This window comes from Camarhynchus parvulus, chromosome 8, assembly GCF_901933205.1.
Source record: "Camarhynchus parvulus chromosome 8, STF_HiC, whole genome shotgun sequence".
NCBI classification, from domain to species: domain Eukaryota; kingdom Metazoa; phylum Chordata; class Aves; order Passeriformes; family Thraupidae; genus Camarhynchus; species Camarhynchus parvulus.
In genome coordinates, this window is record NC_044578.1 from 1,228,667 (window position 1) to 1,243,977 (window position 15,311).

Genomic DNA, 15,311 nt, shown 5'->3' on the forward strand with positions numbered 1-15,311 from the left:
GGGCCGGGGACGGCCCGGGGCTGCGGCCGCGAGCACAGCGCGGCCCGCGCGCCGCACCGCCACCAATCGGCGGCCCCCTTGCTGGCGGCCAATCGGCGCGCCGCGTCTTGGGCGGCGTTGTCACGGTAACGGCGGGACGCCATGCAGGGGCCGCGGCCTCCGCGGTGAGTGGGAGCGGGTCCGGCCTAAAGCTGCAACGTTACGGGAATTAAAAAGCTTTAAAGCCCTAAAAATGCCTGGGAATAGACGAGAAATTATAGTACAGAAGCAGTTATAACATATCATTAATTATAATTAATGAATGGGAAAGGTTCCTTTAGTATAAATGGATTACATCCCTTAAAAAATTAGTAATACACAAGTTATAATATGTAATTAATTATATTCTGTAATATTAAATTACATTTAATAAATCACATAAGTGTCCAAAATTCTTAATTATAAATAGTTTACATCCCTCAAATCAAAGGGTAGCACTTAATGAATTATAATATGAAATAAATTATATTCTATAATAAGTCATAATAAATCAATGGTAAAAATCCTTTATTAAGAATGGTTTACATATTTAAGTTAATGGGTAATAGATCATGAATTGTAGTATACAATCAATTATATTCTATAATAAATTATATTCTATAATAAATTACATTCTATAATAAATTATGAGGCATAAGTTATAACAAATAAATAGTCAAAAGCCGAATTTATAAATGGTCGAAATCCTTTAAAATAACTGGTAATATGTAATTAGTTATTATACACAATAAATTATAATAAATGGCTGCACTACTTTCTTATAAATCCTTAAAATCCTTAGAAATCCCTTAAAATAATTGGCAATATATAATATCAATTATAAGAATCCTGTATTAGAAATGGTTAAAATCCTTTAAAATATTTGGTAATAGATAATAACTTATATTCTATAAGAAATGGTAAAAATCTTTTCCTATGAGAGGTTGGCAATCCCTTAAAATAATTGGTAATATATAATTAATTATAAGAATAATTTATGATAAATTGTTAAATCCTTTAAAATAATTGGTATTTTATAATATATTATACATTATATGTATGTCTATTATACATATTATATGTATAATATGTATAATATATTATACATTGGAAATTGGAAGAACCCTTTCTTATAAATGGCAATAAATGGTTAAAATCCTTAAAAATAATTGGCAGTTATAAGTAATTATTAAAAATAGATTGTATTATATAAGAAATGGTAAGAAAAATGGATCAAAAACCATTCTTATAAATGGTTTACATCCTTTAAAATGTTAGGTAATATATAATCAAGTATAATAGATAAGAAATGGTAAAAATCCTTTCTTATACATGGTTTACATCCTTTAAAATATAGGTGATATAAATATAAAATAAATAGAAATAGAAATATAAAATAAATAGAAATATAAAATATTAGGTCATATATAATCAAGCATAATATTTAGGAAATGGTAAAAATCCTTCCTTTTAAATGGTTTAAATCCTTTATAATAGCAGGTAACGATTTGATATTTACAAATATTCCCCTGTGGTGTTCCCAGGGCGTGGCCGGGAGCCAGCAGGGCCCCGAGCTCCCGCAGAACTTCCACGGCTTCCTCGGCTTCCCTGGGAAAAGCCCCCCAGAGCGGGGCCCGCGGGGGCAGCCAGGGCGCCCTGCAGGTGAGGGGGGCCAGGGGCACCCGGGGGAGCTGGGGACAACCCCAAATCCACCCGGGAGATGGCCTGGAATGGATGGGTTGGGAAGGGTGGGGAGAACCAAAAAGCCCTGGAATGGTTGGGTTGGACATCCTTGGGAAAACCCCAAAATGCACCTGTGGGAAGAACCAAAAAGCCCTGGAATGGTTGGGTTGGGAAAGGTGGGAAGAGCCCCAAATCTACCTGTGGGAAGGATCTCAGAAACCCTGGAATTGTTGGGTTGGACACCCTTGGGAAAAGCCCAGAATCCATCTGTGGGAAGAACCATGGAGCCCTGGAATGGTTGGGTTAGGAAAAGTGGGAAAAGTCCAGAATCCACCTGTGGGAAGGATCTCAGAAACCCTGGAATGGTTGGGTTGGGAAGGGTGGGAAGAGCCCCAAATCCCATGTGCAGGAAGGATCTCGGAAACCCTGGAATGGTTGGGTTGGGAAAGGTGGGAAGAACCCAAACCCACCTGAGGGAAGGCCTGGAATGGTTGGGTTGGGAAGAGTGGGAAGAACCAAAAAGCCCTGGAATGGTTGGGTTGGGAAAGGTGGGAAGAGCCCCAAACCCACCTGTGAGAAGGATCTCAGAAACTCTGGAATGGTTGGGTTGGGAAAGGTGGGGAGAACCAAAAAGCCCTGGAATGGTTGGACACCCTTGGGAAAAGCCGAACATGCACCTGTTGGAAGAACCATGGAGCCCTGGAACGGATGGGTTGAACGCCCTTGGGAAAGGTGGGAAAAGCCCAAAAACCATCTGCGGGAAGAACCAAAAAGCCCTGGAATAATTGGGTTGGGAAAGGTGGGGAAAGCCCCAAATCCACCTACAGGAAGGATCTCAGAAACCCTGGAATGGTTGGGTGGGACACCCTTGGGAAAAGCCCAAAATGCACCTGTGGGAAGAACCAAAAGGCCCTGGAATGGCTGGGTTGGGAAAAGTGGGAAAAGCCCAGAATCCAGCTGTGGGAAGGATCTCAGAAACCCTGGAATAGTTGGGTTGGACACCCTTGGGAAAAGTGGGAAAAGCCCAAAATCCACCTGTGGGAAAGATCTCAGAAGCCCTGGAGTGGTTGTGTTGGGAAGGGTGGGAAGAGCCCCAAATCTACCTGTGGGAAGAACCAAAAAGCCCTGAAATTCTTGGGTTGGGAATGGTGGGAAGAGCTCCAAATCCACTGCCAGGAAGGATCATGGGAACCCTGGAATGGTTGGGTTGGCCGCTCCTGGGGAAAGTGGGAAAAGCCCAAAATCCATCTGTAGGAAGAACCAGAGAGGCCTGGAATGGTTGGGTTGGGCACATTTGGGAAAGGTGGGAAAAGCCCCAAATCCACCTGTGGGAAGAACAAAAAGCCCTGAAATTCTTGGGTTGGGAAAAGTGGGAAGAGCCCCAAATCCGTGTGCAGGAAGGATCTCAGAATCCCTGGAATTACTGGTTTGGAAAGGTGGGAAGGCCTGGAAGGGTTGGGTTGCTCCTTCAAGCCCAGTGACAGGAGTGGCTTTTCCCAAAGAATCCCAAAAAACTGGGGCTGGTCCTGCAGGAAAGCAGGAATTCAAACCCCTTCCAGGTGCCTTCCCTATAACACAGGGAACTGATCCTGATTATTTCAATTTTTCTCCAGGTTTTTGATGAGGAAGGGAAGAATGTGACACCCCAGCCCCTCTTCCAGCCAGACCCAAATGCTGCCAGGCAAGAAAAGTTTTATTAAAAAAAAAATAAAGCATTATAAGTACTTTTTTTAAAGTATGTATTTTAAAATATTTTATCTGTAAGTGCAGACAAGCTTTTATGCAAGATTATAAAATATAGGAATTAAAATATTGAATTAAAATATTAAAAATACCAGTTCAAGGATCAAAATATGTTTAACATAATAAAAATTCTCTGCTTTAATAAAATTTAAGCAAGTTACCTCTGTGTAGTTATGTGCATCCATCTCCAAAAATGGTCTTGAACAAAAAATTTGGAGTTAAAACTCCTAAATTATGGTTCACTACACTTTCAATTACAAACAGCCAGCACAGAGGGAAAAAACCAAGTCAAAGACTTTGGGCTGACAAACTCAATTAAGTCATGCAAAGAAAGGAAATAATTATTGGTGTTTTAAATGAAAAATCCTGAGCCACAGCATGATCAAAATGCAAGGAATAATTGTAATTATTCACAATTTATAATTACAATAGTAAACACTGATTTGTGAGATGAAGATTGCTTTTTCTGCCACGTTTCCCAGGCTGGCTGTTCCAAACGACAATCCCAAGGCTTGGGATACCAACCAGGAGCAAATATACATAAAAAATTACTTTAAAATTACAATTAAAATACTAATAATTAAATATAAAGAATAATAATTATAATCTTTAAATAGAAATGCTAATAATTAAGATACTAATAATTAAATATGGATACTAATAATATTTAAATATAAATACTAATAATTAAAAATACTTATAATTAAATAAAAGTACCTCCAGAAAATGAACACTTTTTTAGTTTTTGAGACAATATCTGTTTGTTTCTCATCCCTGAAGGACACATGGAAGCAGCACATCACCAACCAAGCCTGCCTTAGATGAGACAGAACCTCAAGAAGACCCAGCTTTGAGCTTGTCTGGTAAAGAACTCACCCAATCCTTAGAAATTTCACATGTAAAATTCCGTATTCTGGGATTTGTTTGATTGCCAGCATTATTTTCCCGTTCATGTGGAGCAGCCAAGGTGCTGTTTGTGTTGTGGCTCCCCAGCAGAGCAGCAGGAGGGCGAGGCAGCCCTGACAGAGGCAGAGCTGGAGCAGAGGGTGGAGGTTCTGCTGTCGGAGACAGACACGCTCTGGATGCTGGACCTGCCCACGGCCCTCGTGTCCACCGAGGCAGAGGAGGCTCCCAGGGTGCTGTAAGTCACAAATCTTACTGCAAATACTGGCTTTTTGCAAATATTGAAACAGATTTCATATGTGTAGGGTTAAAATAAGTTTGCTACAAATATATTGGTTTTATTTATATATATATTTTTTCACATATATTACATATATATTATATTTGTATATGTATTGCTAATATTAAAACAGATTTTATACATGTAGTGTCAAAAGAACTTTGCTCTAAATATATAGTTTTATATATATATAGCTATATGTATTATATATGTATTATATTTATATATATGTTGCTAATATTAAAACAGATTTTATACATGTCGTGTTAAAAGAACTTTGCTATAAATATATAGTTTTTATTTATATACATGTTGCTAGATATATTATATATGTATTCTATTTATATATATATTGCTAATATTAAAATAGATTTTATACATGTCTTGTTAAAAGAACTTTGCTACAAATATATAGTTTTTATTTATATATATTGCTGTATATATTATATATATTATATATTTTATGTATTGCTATATATAATATATAATATGTATTTTATATATTATATATTATATGTATATATTTCTATATAATGTATTTTAATGTGTTATATTTTTATATATTGTTATATATAATATATATTGCTACAAAAATATAATATTTTTTAATTTTTTTTATTTTTATACTTTTGATTTTATGATAATTAAGCTTCAAGAGAGTAGTGAAATAGCAAAATAACATACTTGTGTTAAAATACCTACTTAGATGAAATAACATCCAATAAACACATAAAGAAGACAGCTACTACAAATATACCAACTATCAGCACTCATTGTCTAAAGACAGTGTGAGCCAGGGCCTAAACTAAATAAAATAAATACATAAAAGTATTTAAAATAAATAAATAAACAAAATAAATAAGTATTATAATCAAAAAATCTAAAACCACAACCAAAAAATACAGAAAATGAAATATGAAAGTAGAACTGAAGAGGAGCCATGCTAAACAATATTTAGAATATGTAAACTAGTTTAAAGAAAAAGTTGACTCTACATGATTATTTATGGATACACAACAGGCTAATGTAAGAGAAAAAATATTTTAAAGGCATCTCCAAAAATTAGTGTGCTCTTGGCTGAGTGCCACGATGCACCCAGCCCTCATCTTTACTCAATGTTCCTTATCTCCTATTATCCTTTATGAACCTTTTTAAATTTTCACAAATTTTCACAAAGAAAATAAACATGTTTTTCACAGCTGGCACCCATTTCTTAGAGCTCCCTGTTGTGGGTGAAATTCTTCCTCCCTTCCACTGAAAAACCATGGCAGCTTAGGAAAATCCAGGGGTGGAGGAGGATGATAATTTGATTTTCATGAAAACAGAAAGACATTCCAAACTGCTGCATTGATTCTTGTGGGTAGCTTCTAATTATTCATTAATTAAGAAGAGTTAAAGGTAGCAGGCAGGTGCCCTTGGTCCCCCTGAGCTACCAGAGCTTTATGGGAGTGCTGAAACAGAAAAGGAGAAGTTTCCTTTTTGTCTCCTGCCTTTCACTGCCAGGTATGAGAACTCTGTATTCCCCAAAGCTCAGGGGCAGCTGGAAAAGGGAATTTTGCTTTTCCTGGGCTCTGTTCTGCCCAGGCCATTCCTGTTTTAGAGCAGCATCACAAAGATCAGAATGAGCTGCTGAATAATACAAAGGCTGAAATTCCATCCAGCAATGCCAAAGAGCAGAACATGGCAGGCATGGAAAAGCCTGTCCTGAGCAGCTCCTTGTTACAGACCCTGAGAATTCCAGGCAGGATTTCCCAGGGACTCACCAGGCAGTGTTTCCTTTGTTTCCCAGGGAGAGGAATAAGATTTACACAGAGATTTGTGAGGCTAAAATTGGCAGTGAGTACTTTGAAGAAAAAATCGTGCAAACCTTCTCTGGAGCTGCCAAAACCAAGGAGGTGCAATGTGAGACCATCACCGTGGCAGAGAAAGGTAAACCTGGGACTGACAAAAGGCATTTTTTACTTCCACCTCTGAGCAGATGTTCCCTCAATTTCCACTTCCAGAGCTTCAAGTGCAGGCAGGACACTGTGGGTTGTGGTGGCCTTTTCTGCCCCTCCTAAATCTTGAATTTAGTGCTGGAACACTGATTCCATTGCAATAAAATTGTTGTGAACGCTCCCAGAGAATGTTATTGTTGTGTGTAAGAGGCTAAAGAAATTACAGGGAATGCTGTTCCAGACACTTTTCCTTTGTGTTAGTGTATGTGAAATGAGGGAATGAGCCCCAAAAGTAGATAATAACCTGTTTTGAAAAGCCATTTGCCACTTTTTTGTGTGCCTGGAGCATCAGCAGGGCTCATTTCAGCCCCTGAGCACATCCAGGCAAAAACCCTGATGGAGCTGCAGCAGTCACACAACAGGAGGATCTTTAAAGTTATTTTATCTGCTTTAATGATTCTTGTTAAGCACAGGCAACCTTTACTGTAAATTTGTAAAAGATAGCAACTAAAAGATGAAAATGAAAATACTAAATGAAAAATATCAGTTCAAATATCAACAGCTTTGGAAGCAGAGGTGGTTCCAAAGCCCAGCCCAGCAGTTGGGGGTGTAGGAAGCTCCCTGCAATAATTTACAAAAGAAGAGCCCTGTGTGACAGGGAATTCATTCCCAGGGATGATGGTGACTCCCTGGGATCTGGACAATCCACTGGATGCCCCAGGAGCAGAACCTGCAGAGACAGAAGAACCCGAAAGCCCAGCAGGGACAAGCAGCACATCTCCCACAGCTGAAGAGCAGGATCAGGCTGTTCCTTCTGCCACAGGTAACATTTCCCATTTCTGCCCTGTCCTCATCCTCCTAAACCAGGCACATCCCTGGGATCTGTGGGGAAAACTTCCTGAAAAACACTGCCTGGAACCTGCAGGAGAGTTTACTGAAGAATCTTGGGCAGGGCTGCACTTCTCTGCACACTGCCATCAGAAATCATCTTAAATAAAGATAAATACTCAAGGACAAGGTTTGCTGGTACTCGCTTTAAAAAGTAGAAGCAAAACATCATTTGTGAGAAATTCCAGAAGTAGCTGAAAAAGATAAGGAAATTATAATGAGAAAAAATGATAAGATGATAAAATTATAAGAAAATTATAGGAAAAAAAATCACAGTGAAAGTATTTTTTTTAAATTCTCTCCTTTTTGCAGGTGGAGGAAAATTCTTATGCCTTGATCTTTCTGTGTGAAGTTTTATCATGTTCAAAGCATTTCTATGCCATTTATCTCTTATCAGGCAGTATGGGCCTGTTGGGCTCCACGATCCTTGTGGATCCATTCCAGCCTGGAATATGCCAGGATTCTGTAATTCAGCTTCTTCCATCACCCTTGCAGAGAGTGCTGCTCCTGCCAGGAGCCCCGAGGAGCAGGAATGCCACTCTGGAGCAATCCTAACTTCAGCAAAGCTGCAGCAGGATTTAGTTGTCATGGAGAGGATTCTCATGGAGAACATCTTCCAACCCAAGCTCGCAGTCTATCGGCAGATTCCTGTCCTCATAGGTTTGTTCCTTGCTCAGTACCCTCTTTCCAGCCAGAGATTCCTCATTTTCCACAGAAATTCCTCACTTTTGCCTGGGTAGCTAAACCCACCTGCAGCACACCTGGCTCACTCCAGCCCAATCCAGCTATCTGCTCTGTCCCCAGCCAATTTTAGCCACAGTTTTAGAAGTTAGGATGTCTTAATTCCTTTCCTTTCCTTTCCTTTCCTTTCCTTTCCTTTCCTTTCCTTTCCCTTTCCTTTCCTTTCCTTTCCTTTCCTTTCCTTTCCTTTCCTTTCCTTTCCTTTCCTTTCCTTTCCTTTCCTTTCCTTTCCTTTCCTTTCCTTTCCTTTCCTTTCCTTTCCTTTCCTTTCCTTTCCTTTCCTTTCTCCTTTCTCCTTTCTCCTTTCTCCTTTCCTTCTGCAAAATATTTGCTGAAAGGGCAAATTTTTCTTCTGGTGGAAATAATTGGAGTTATAGTATTATAACCTATAATAATATAGGTTGTATTTAATAATATAGGTTATATAATGTGGGTTATAGATAATAATATAGGTTATATTACATAGGTTTAGTATATATAAATATAGTAATAATATATATTAATTAAATATATAAAATAATTACAAAATAATTATAAAATAAATATAGATATAGATATAGATATAGATATAGATATAGATATAGATATAGATATAGATATAGATATAGATATATGATATAGATATAAATATGCAATTATACCTATAATTAGGTAAGTGAAACGTTTCCACTCAGATTCTGCATCTGTGCATTTTAGAACCTGTTGTTACCTCAGACACCGAGGTGGAAGAAGATGAAGAGGATGAGGAGGAGGAGGAGGAGGAGGAGAAGCAGGAGGAAGCAGCAGAGGCAGCTGAAGGCCCAGCAGAGGGGGCAGGCCCCAGGCTGGAGCTGCTGTGGTCATACAGGTGTGATTTAACCAGGGGGCACAGCGTGAGCAGCATGGCTTGGAACAAAGTGAACCCTGTGAGTGCACAAACCCTTCTGAGCTGCCCACAGCTGGGACAGCAGCTGGGGCTGGCAATAAACTCCTGATCCTGGGTGCATCCCAAAGGTGGATCCAGTCCCTCACTCTCACTGCTTTAATCTGTGGGCTTTCCCTACACATCACAGCTTGAATTGGCCCAGAATTTCATTAACTGCTCCAGTTTAGCCTGAGCAGCAATGTTCATAGACTTGGTCTGTTCTAAAATTGAAATTTAACCCCTGCTGCTAAACTTTGTTATCCTTGATGGAGTTTATTTGTGGTAGTTTAGACACCATGTCTTCGTCTCTAACGGGAACCTCCCAAAACAGCAGAATTCCTCCAAATTTAAGGGTAAGATGCACAATAACAGCACAGAAGGCAAAGCTTCCTAAATCTGGTCATGCAAAGCTCTGTTTTCCCACCAGAACTCACTTGTTAAACAAAAATAATTAATGGAAGAGAGGTAAAAAGCAGCTGAGGATGAGAAACAGAAACCCAGTGAGGGGAAAAAAAGAGAGAAAACAAAGACCATTTCATGCTTTTAGTGCACCAAATCTCCAGATATTAAAAAGTCAGACACATTTCGAGACATCAGCTTGGAATACAGGGCAAACAATCAGCTACTTTTAAAATGTGAGTTTTACAAACTACTTGTTGAGTGCAAGAAAAGAAAAATTACTGGAGCTGAAGGCTAAAGGCTGCTGGCTTTTACTTCTGCCTATGAAAAGGAATGAAGGGAATTCACTGGATTGTGGAAAGCTAAAAGCCAGGAATCTGAAGTGCTCTCTGAAGCTCCTTTTACAGCTGACCCTGAGAGGGAAAACTAGAAGTACTCCATTAAATAATGCACATTAAAATATGATTATAGAACAGTGTATCTTCTGCATGGGAGAAAAGCTTTGTTATTCCAGACACAAAGGTGCCTCTGGAAATGTCCTGCTGAGCTTCAGGTGGAGCTGAGGCGCTGCTGCTGCTCTGTGCTTGCAGGATCTCCTGGCAGTTGGTTACAGGGAGTTTGTTTCTCGGGGTAAGAAGAAAGGCCTGGCTTGCTGCTGGTCGCTGAAGAACCCCATGGTAACGAGCCCTTTTGTTTGCTTTTCCTGCAATCTGCTTTTCTCTGGGCAATTTCTGCTGTATTTCCCTTTTAGCTACGGTTATTTACTCTAACTTCTCACAACACTGTCAGTAAGAGAGGAAATTTCATAGATGTAACATTTACACCTCTGCAGATCCATCTGAAAAGGAATCCTTTTAGAACCAACCATTAAAAAAAGATTTTGAAATCTCACAAAGTGTCCCAAAGTAAAAAAATTCGGACTGCCATCAATGACAACATTCCAGTTTGATTTCTACTACAAACTTCTCTTGGCCAAACCTGCATTAGACTAATTTAAACCCCGCAGAGTCAAATCTTTGATGCATCATTACCGCACCAAATACTCTCATGATTCTGCTGTCACCGTAGATATTTTTATATATTTGGTAGGGAGTAGCCTTGCCACACCAAATACTCTCATGATTCCCTGCTGCCACCATAGATATTTTTATGTAATTGGTTTGGAGTAGCCTCACCTAACTTATTTTCCAGGGTCATATTTCTGCCCAATCTTTATCCTTTTCCTAATTTTATCAGTTGTAGCAATAAATACATGGTCCAGTCAGAATAGAGAATCATTTCTGGTCCCTGTGGGCACCACCCCTGGTGTTTCTGAGCAGACACTGAGTGCTAATAGAAGCGAGGTGGCCGCTAGCCCGGCTCAGAGGGTTGCTGTGCTCTCTCCTGGCAGTGGCCAGAGCGCATTTTCCGCTGTGAGCATGGCGTCACCGCTGTGGATTTCTCCCTGGCCAGGCCCCACCTGCTGGCAGTGGGGACAGCCAGTGGCCGTGTGGCCGTCTACGACGTGCGCAGCCGCCAGGACACCGCGCTGCTGGACAGCAGGTCAGGGACCCTCCTCCTCCTCCTCCTCCTGAGCCAGCAGGCCTTGGACAGGGCAACAGGGACTGCCAGTGCCCCACCTTCTAAGGGACTGCAGCAATGCACCACATCAATTATTAATTCATGAATTAATAATTCATATTCTGAGACAGTCCAGCCCTGGGTAATAAATCCTTGTGGCACACCACAGGTAGCTTTTGGTGCTTGCTCTCTGATCCCTCTTGCCAAAACTGGAGAGAAATCAGCAAAAGTGAGGAGCAGGTCAGCCTGGCCTCCACCTCCTCCCCTGAGCCAGCAGGCCTTGGAGAGGGCAACAGGGACTGCCAGTGCCTCAGCCTCTAAGGGACTGCAGCTCTTTACCCCAATCAATTATAAATTCATGGATTTATGATTCATATTCCGTGTCCTAGCTGGGACAGTCCAGCCCTGGGTAATAAATCCATGTGGCACACCACAGGTAGTTTTTGTTGATTTCTCTCTGATCCCTCCTGCCAAAACTGGAGAGAACATCAGCAAAAGTGAGGGGTGAGCAGGAATTTAGAAGAAAATGAGAGGGGATGGGTGGGTGATGAGGGAAGCACCTGCCCTAAGGGCAGCTCCCCAGGTCTCTCCTACAAGGTACAGACTGATTTCATGGCACAAGCACATAAACAGTGCCCTGAAACTAATTATCAAACATGTTTACTAAGGAAACATTCTCCTGGAGAAAAAAACCAATGTTCAGACCATCTTTTAAAAAGAAAAGCTAAACATTTCTGTTATAAGACTTAACACTCATTACAAAGTGGAAGCTTAATTATTTTTAAAACATGTTGTCTTGTCTTTGCTCATCTGTGATTTACTATGTGTATCTCTTTTGTCCCAGTGCATCCCTAAATAAACACAAAGGTCCTGTGTGGCAGCTGAAGTGGGTGGAACAGGATGGAGGAGCAACAGCAGGTGACAAAGAGGAGAGACTGATGTGCATCTCTGGAGATGGGCGAATGACCCAGTGGTTCATTCAGCAAAGGCTGGATTGCACTGGTGAGCCCCTGAAACTGCTCTCTCTGACTCCAGCTGGCATTCTTTACACCAGTAATCCCACAAAACATCTCAGAGCTGCTGGGCATCCCAGAGCAGCACAGGTTCCTCACTCCTGTTTGACAGAACCTCCTGCTCTCTGCACAGATGTGATGCAAATCAAGCGGACAGAAAGTGAGAAGAAAAAATTACCAGGTGAGAGAGAAAGGAAAAGTGAAGGTCCCATATCACAACAGGCAGCTGGAATGTGCTTTGACTTCCATCCAAAGGTAGGCTCAGAAAGCCCATCCTGGCTGAAGTATTAGCCAGGAAAACTCTGCACCAGAGGGGGGATGCTCAGCTGGAGCTGCTTTAGTGGGAGCTAGCCAGGGACTTGGCACTGCTATTGAAAGCATATTAACATTGAAATAAATTGCTTTCTAGCTACTAAGGTTTACCCCAAATGGGTGAAATGGTAAAACAAGCCCTGTCCTCCAGATGCCCAGACGAGCTCCCTGAAGCAGAGCTGGGCAGTGTTAAAGGACTAAAGTGGGGATTTATTGAAAGGCCTTCAAAGGACACACCTTGGGTAGTGCAGAGCCTGGCCAAGGCTACACCCAAGATGGACCCTGAGTCACACATTCTCACACTTTTATAACCCCACTTTTTTAACCCCAATATGGAAATGGGCCACACTTTTTTGTCCATTTCCATATCGGGGTTAATGGTCCAATTCCAGCCCCAGGTTGTGCAGTCCCACCCTCCCAGATTGCTCTCCTCCATTCCCTGCTGTTTGCACTCTTTGGGCTGAAGCTGTAATGCTGTCCTTGGTTCTGGGCTGGAAAAGGATTGTTCTGTGTGATTGAGCTGTGAGGAGAACTTGCTTACATTTATATGAAGTTCAGAGTTATACACTAATGCAGTACAGAATTGTGGGAAATGGATTTATAGGGTAAATTGTGGGAAATGGATTTATAGGGTAAACAAGCTCAAACTTCAGGCATCACTCCCAGCCACGTTACTCACATTTCCTTGGGCAGTCCTCGGGGCCGTTCCCCTCTGAGTGATGGCCAAGGCTGGGAGAATTTGTCCAACACCTCCCACATCCAGGACTCAGCTGAGCTTCTCTTCATCCAGCTGAGTCCTTTCTCCACAGAACATTCAAAGAATTCATGCATTTTCCACATGGATTGCTGGAAATCCAAGATTTTCAGGAGTCAAACCCCAGCACGCTGTGCATTGGTGGAGAACACACCCAGCAAATGTGCAACATTGTGGTTCCACTTTCCCCATCACTCACAGGAGCTCCTCCAGCCCTGGATGATTTCTGCATGACTGATAAATTCATCCAACCTAGGCCACTTTTCCCTTTCTTTCAGGATCCTGATATTTTTCTTGCTGGAACAGAAGAGGGACACATCTACTGCTGCTCGTGCTCAGGCAAGGAGCAGATTCTGGGCACATACAGAGGCCATGAGGTGAGGGACACTGTAAACAAGGACAGCAGGAACTCCTCAACTCAAAAACGGAAACTTTGCTTATATTTAGTGAACATCTGCAACAAAAGAAACCTAAACTACTTCTCTTATATTAGGAACGAATTCCCATAGCATAAAGCATCAGTCTTACAGCATTACTTTCTGTCAGGAATTTTCAATCTGTCAGGATTTTTTCACGTAATTTATTAAAATTGATACTATAAACTGTCTTAAAGCTTTAGTTCTAGCTTTATTTTAAGACAGCAATCAGAAATCTGATTGTCCTGTAGAGTTAAATAGTCTTACCTGTGGGAGGAAGGCTGGTAGCTCTAGAAGAGATTCCGCAGCTCTGCAGCAGCACCCAGTTCTGTTTTGTTTCTCTCCAAACAGGGCCCTGTGTACAAAGTTGCCTGGAATCCCACCAGCACAGACATGTTCCTCAGCTGCTCTGCAGACTGGAGCATCCTCTTGTGGCACAGGGATTCACACAGCCCCCTTTTAACCTTCACTTCGGTCACAGCTTTTGTTCACGACATCAAGTGGGCTCCACAATCAGCCCTCATGTTCGCAGCAGTGAATGAGAAGAGGCTGGAGATCTGGGATCTGAGTGTCAGCATGTGAGTAATGACTCTTCTCAAGGAAGAGTCTGAAATTTAATTGTCACACATGGTTACCTCATCAGTGTTTTTATCAGATCATTACAGCTCCATGCCTTGCTTGCTCAAACCATTGCATTTTGAAATATTTGTTGTGTAAAAGCAGATGGTGGTTACCAGAGATTTGGGGTGAGAAGAGAAGGAGCTGGATGCCTCCTGGAGCTGATAAAGGGTAAAACTGCCCTTTCTCTGCAGAAATTGTGGCAGAGTTAGGAGGAAAAATAACAAAACTGAGCTACTTTGGTAAAGATTGGATGGTCTGAAGTTGAGGAGACTCAGTTACCTGTGACCTTGTCCAGCTGCTCTGGGTTTTGTGTTACTGACAGTGTGAAGCCCTGGTGGATCCAGAGCCCTGCCACATCCTGCAAATTATTAATCTAACAAAAATATTAACCACCATTCTCCGGGTTAGGACAGATTTTAGGCAAGCAGGGTATCTTAGTTAACAGCAGCTGGGATGTTTCTGCCGGCAGAGCCCAAACCAAGCCCTGCCTCACTTCCCAGCTCCTGAGATAACCTAGAACACAGAAAGTGAGATGTGCAGCCTTTCAGCTGATGAATGCATGGTGCCCATTCACTCTTGGCTTGCAGCTTCGACCCGGTGCTGTGCTGTGCTGCCAGCCCTGAAGGGAACCTGAGCTCCCTGCTGTTTGCCAGGAACGCCGAGTGCCTGCTCCTGGGGGACAGCTGTGGCCAGGTGGGGGTGTGGCTGCTGCCCAGCCTGGCTGTCCCCAGCACCGACCAGGTATGGCTGTGCTCAGGGGGCCTGGGCTCCTTCCCCAGCCCGGCAATCCTGGGAAACACCCAGCCAGGCACTATTGCAATAGGTGGGATCACAATTCCGGGTAAAAGGTGGTGGTTCCTGCTCTTCTGCTGCCACACCACTGGGAATTCATTTCCTTTATAAACGAGATAAATGTTTGCATGCTGCCAAATAGGACAGCACAAATGCAACCCAACCTGGCCTGCCAAAAAGTGCTGTTTTCCAGCATTAACAGAATTCCACAGAAGAATCAGCTCTTTTTCCTCTTGTTTTCCAGGTTGGCTCCTTGTATGACATTGTTGCTCCTGCTGGAGCTGTTTAACAGTAGCTGATATCCCTTCTCCTTCAGGAAACACTTGCTGTAGTGGGAACATAAACTG

At 41.8% G+C, this 15,311-nt stretch overlaps 1 protein-coding gene across 1 annotated transcript; it reads left to right on the top strand.

The window, feature by feature from the left end:
• Window positions 1-141: 141 nt before the first annotated feature.
• On the top strand, window positions 142-15,106 carry WDR78 (WD repeat domain 78). The gene is given in 18 exon segments (XM_030953534.1): window positions 142-164; window positions 1,563-1,680; window positions 3,315-3,391; window positions 4,225-4,307; window positions 4,438-4,585; window positions 6,417-6,556; window positions 7,238-7,387; window positions 7,948-8,112; window positions 8,890-9,098; window positions 10,087-10,173; window positions 10,887-11,038; window positions 11,901-12,058; window positions 12,203-12,324; window positions 13,414-13,512; window positions 13,903-14,129; window positions 14,760-14,916; window positions 14,919-15,011; window positions 15,014-15,106. Coding segments are annotated over 18 exon segments (2,301 nt in total).
• The last annotated feature ends 205 nt before the right edge of the window (window positions 15,107-15,311 follow it).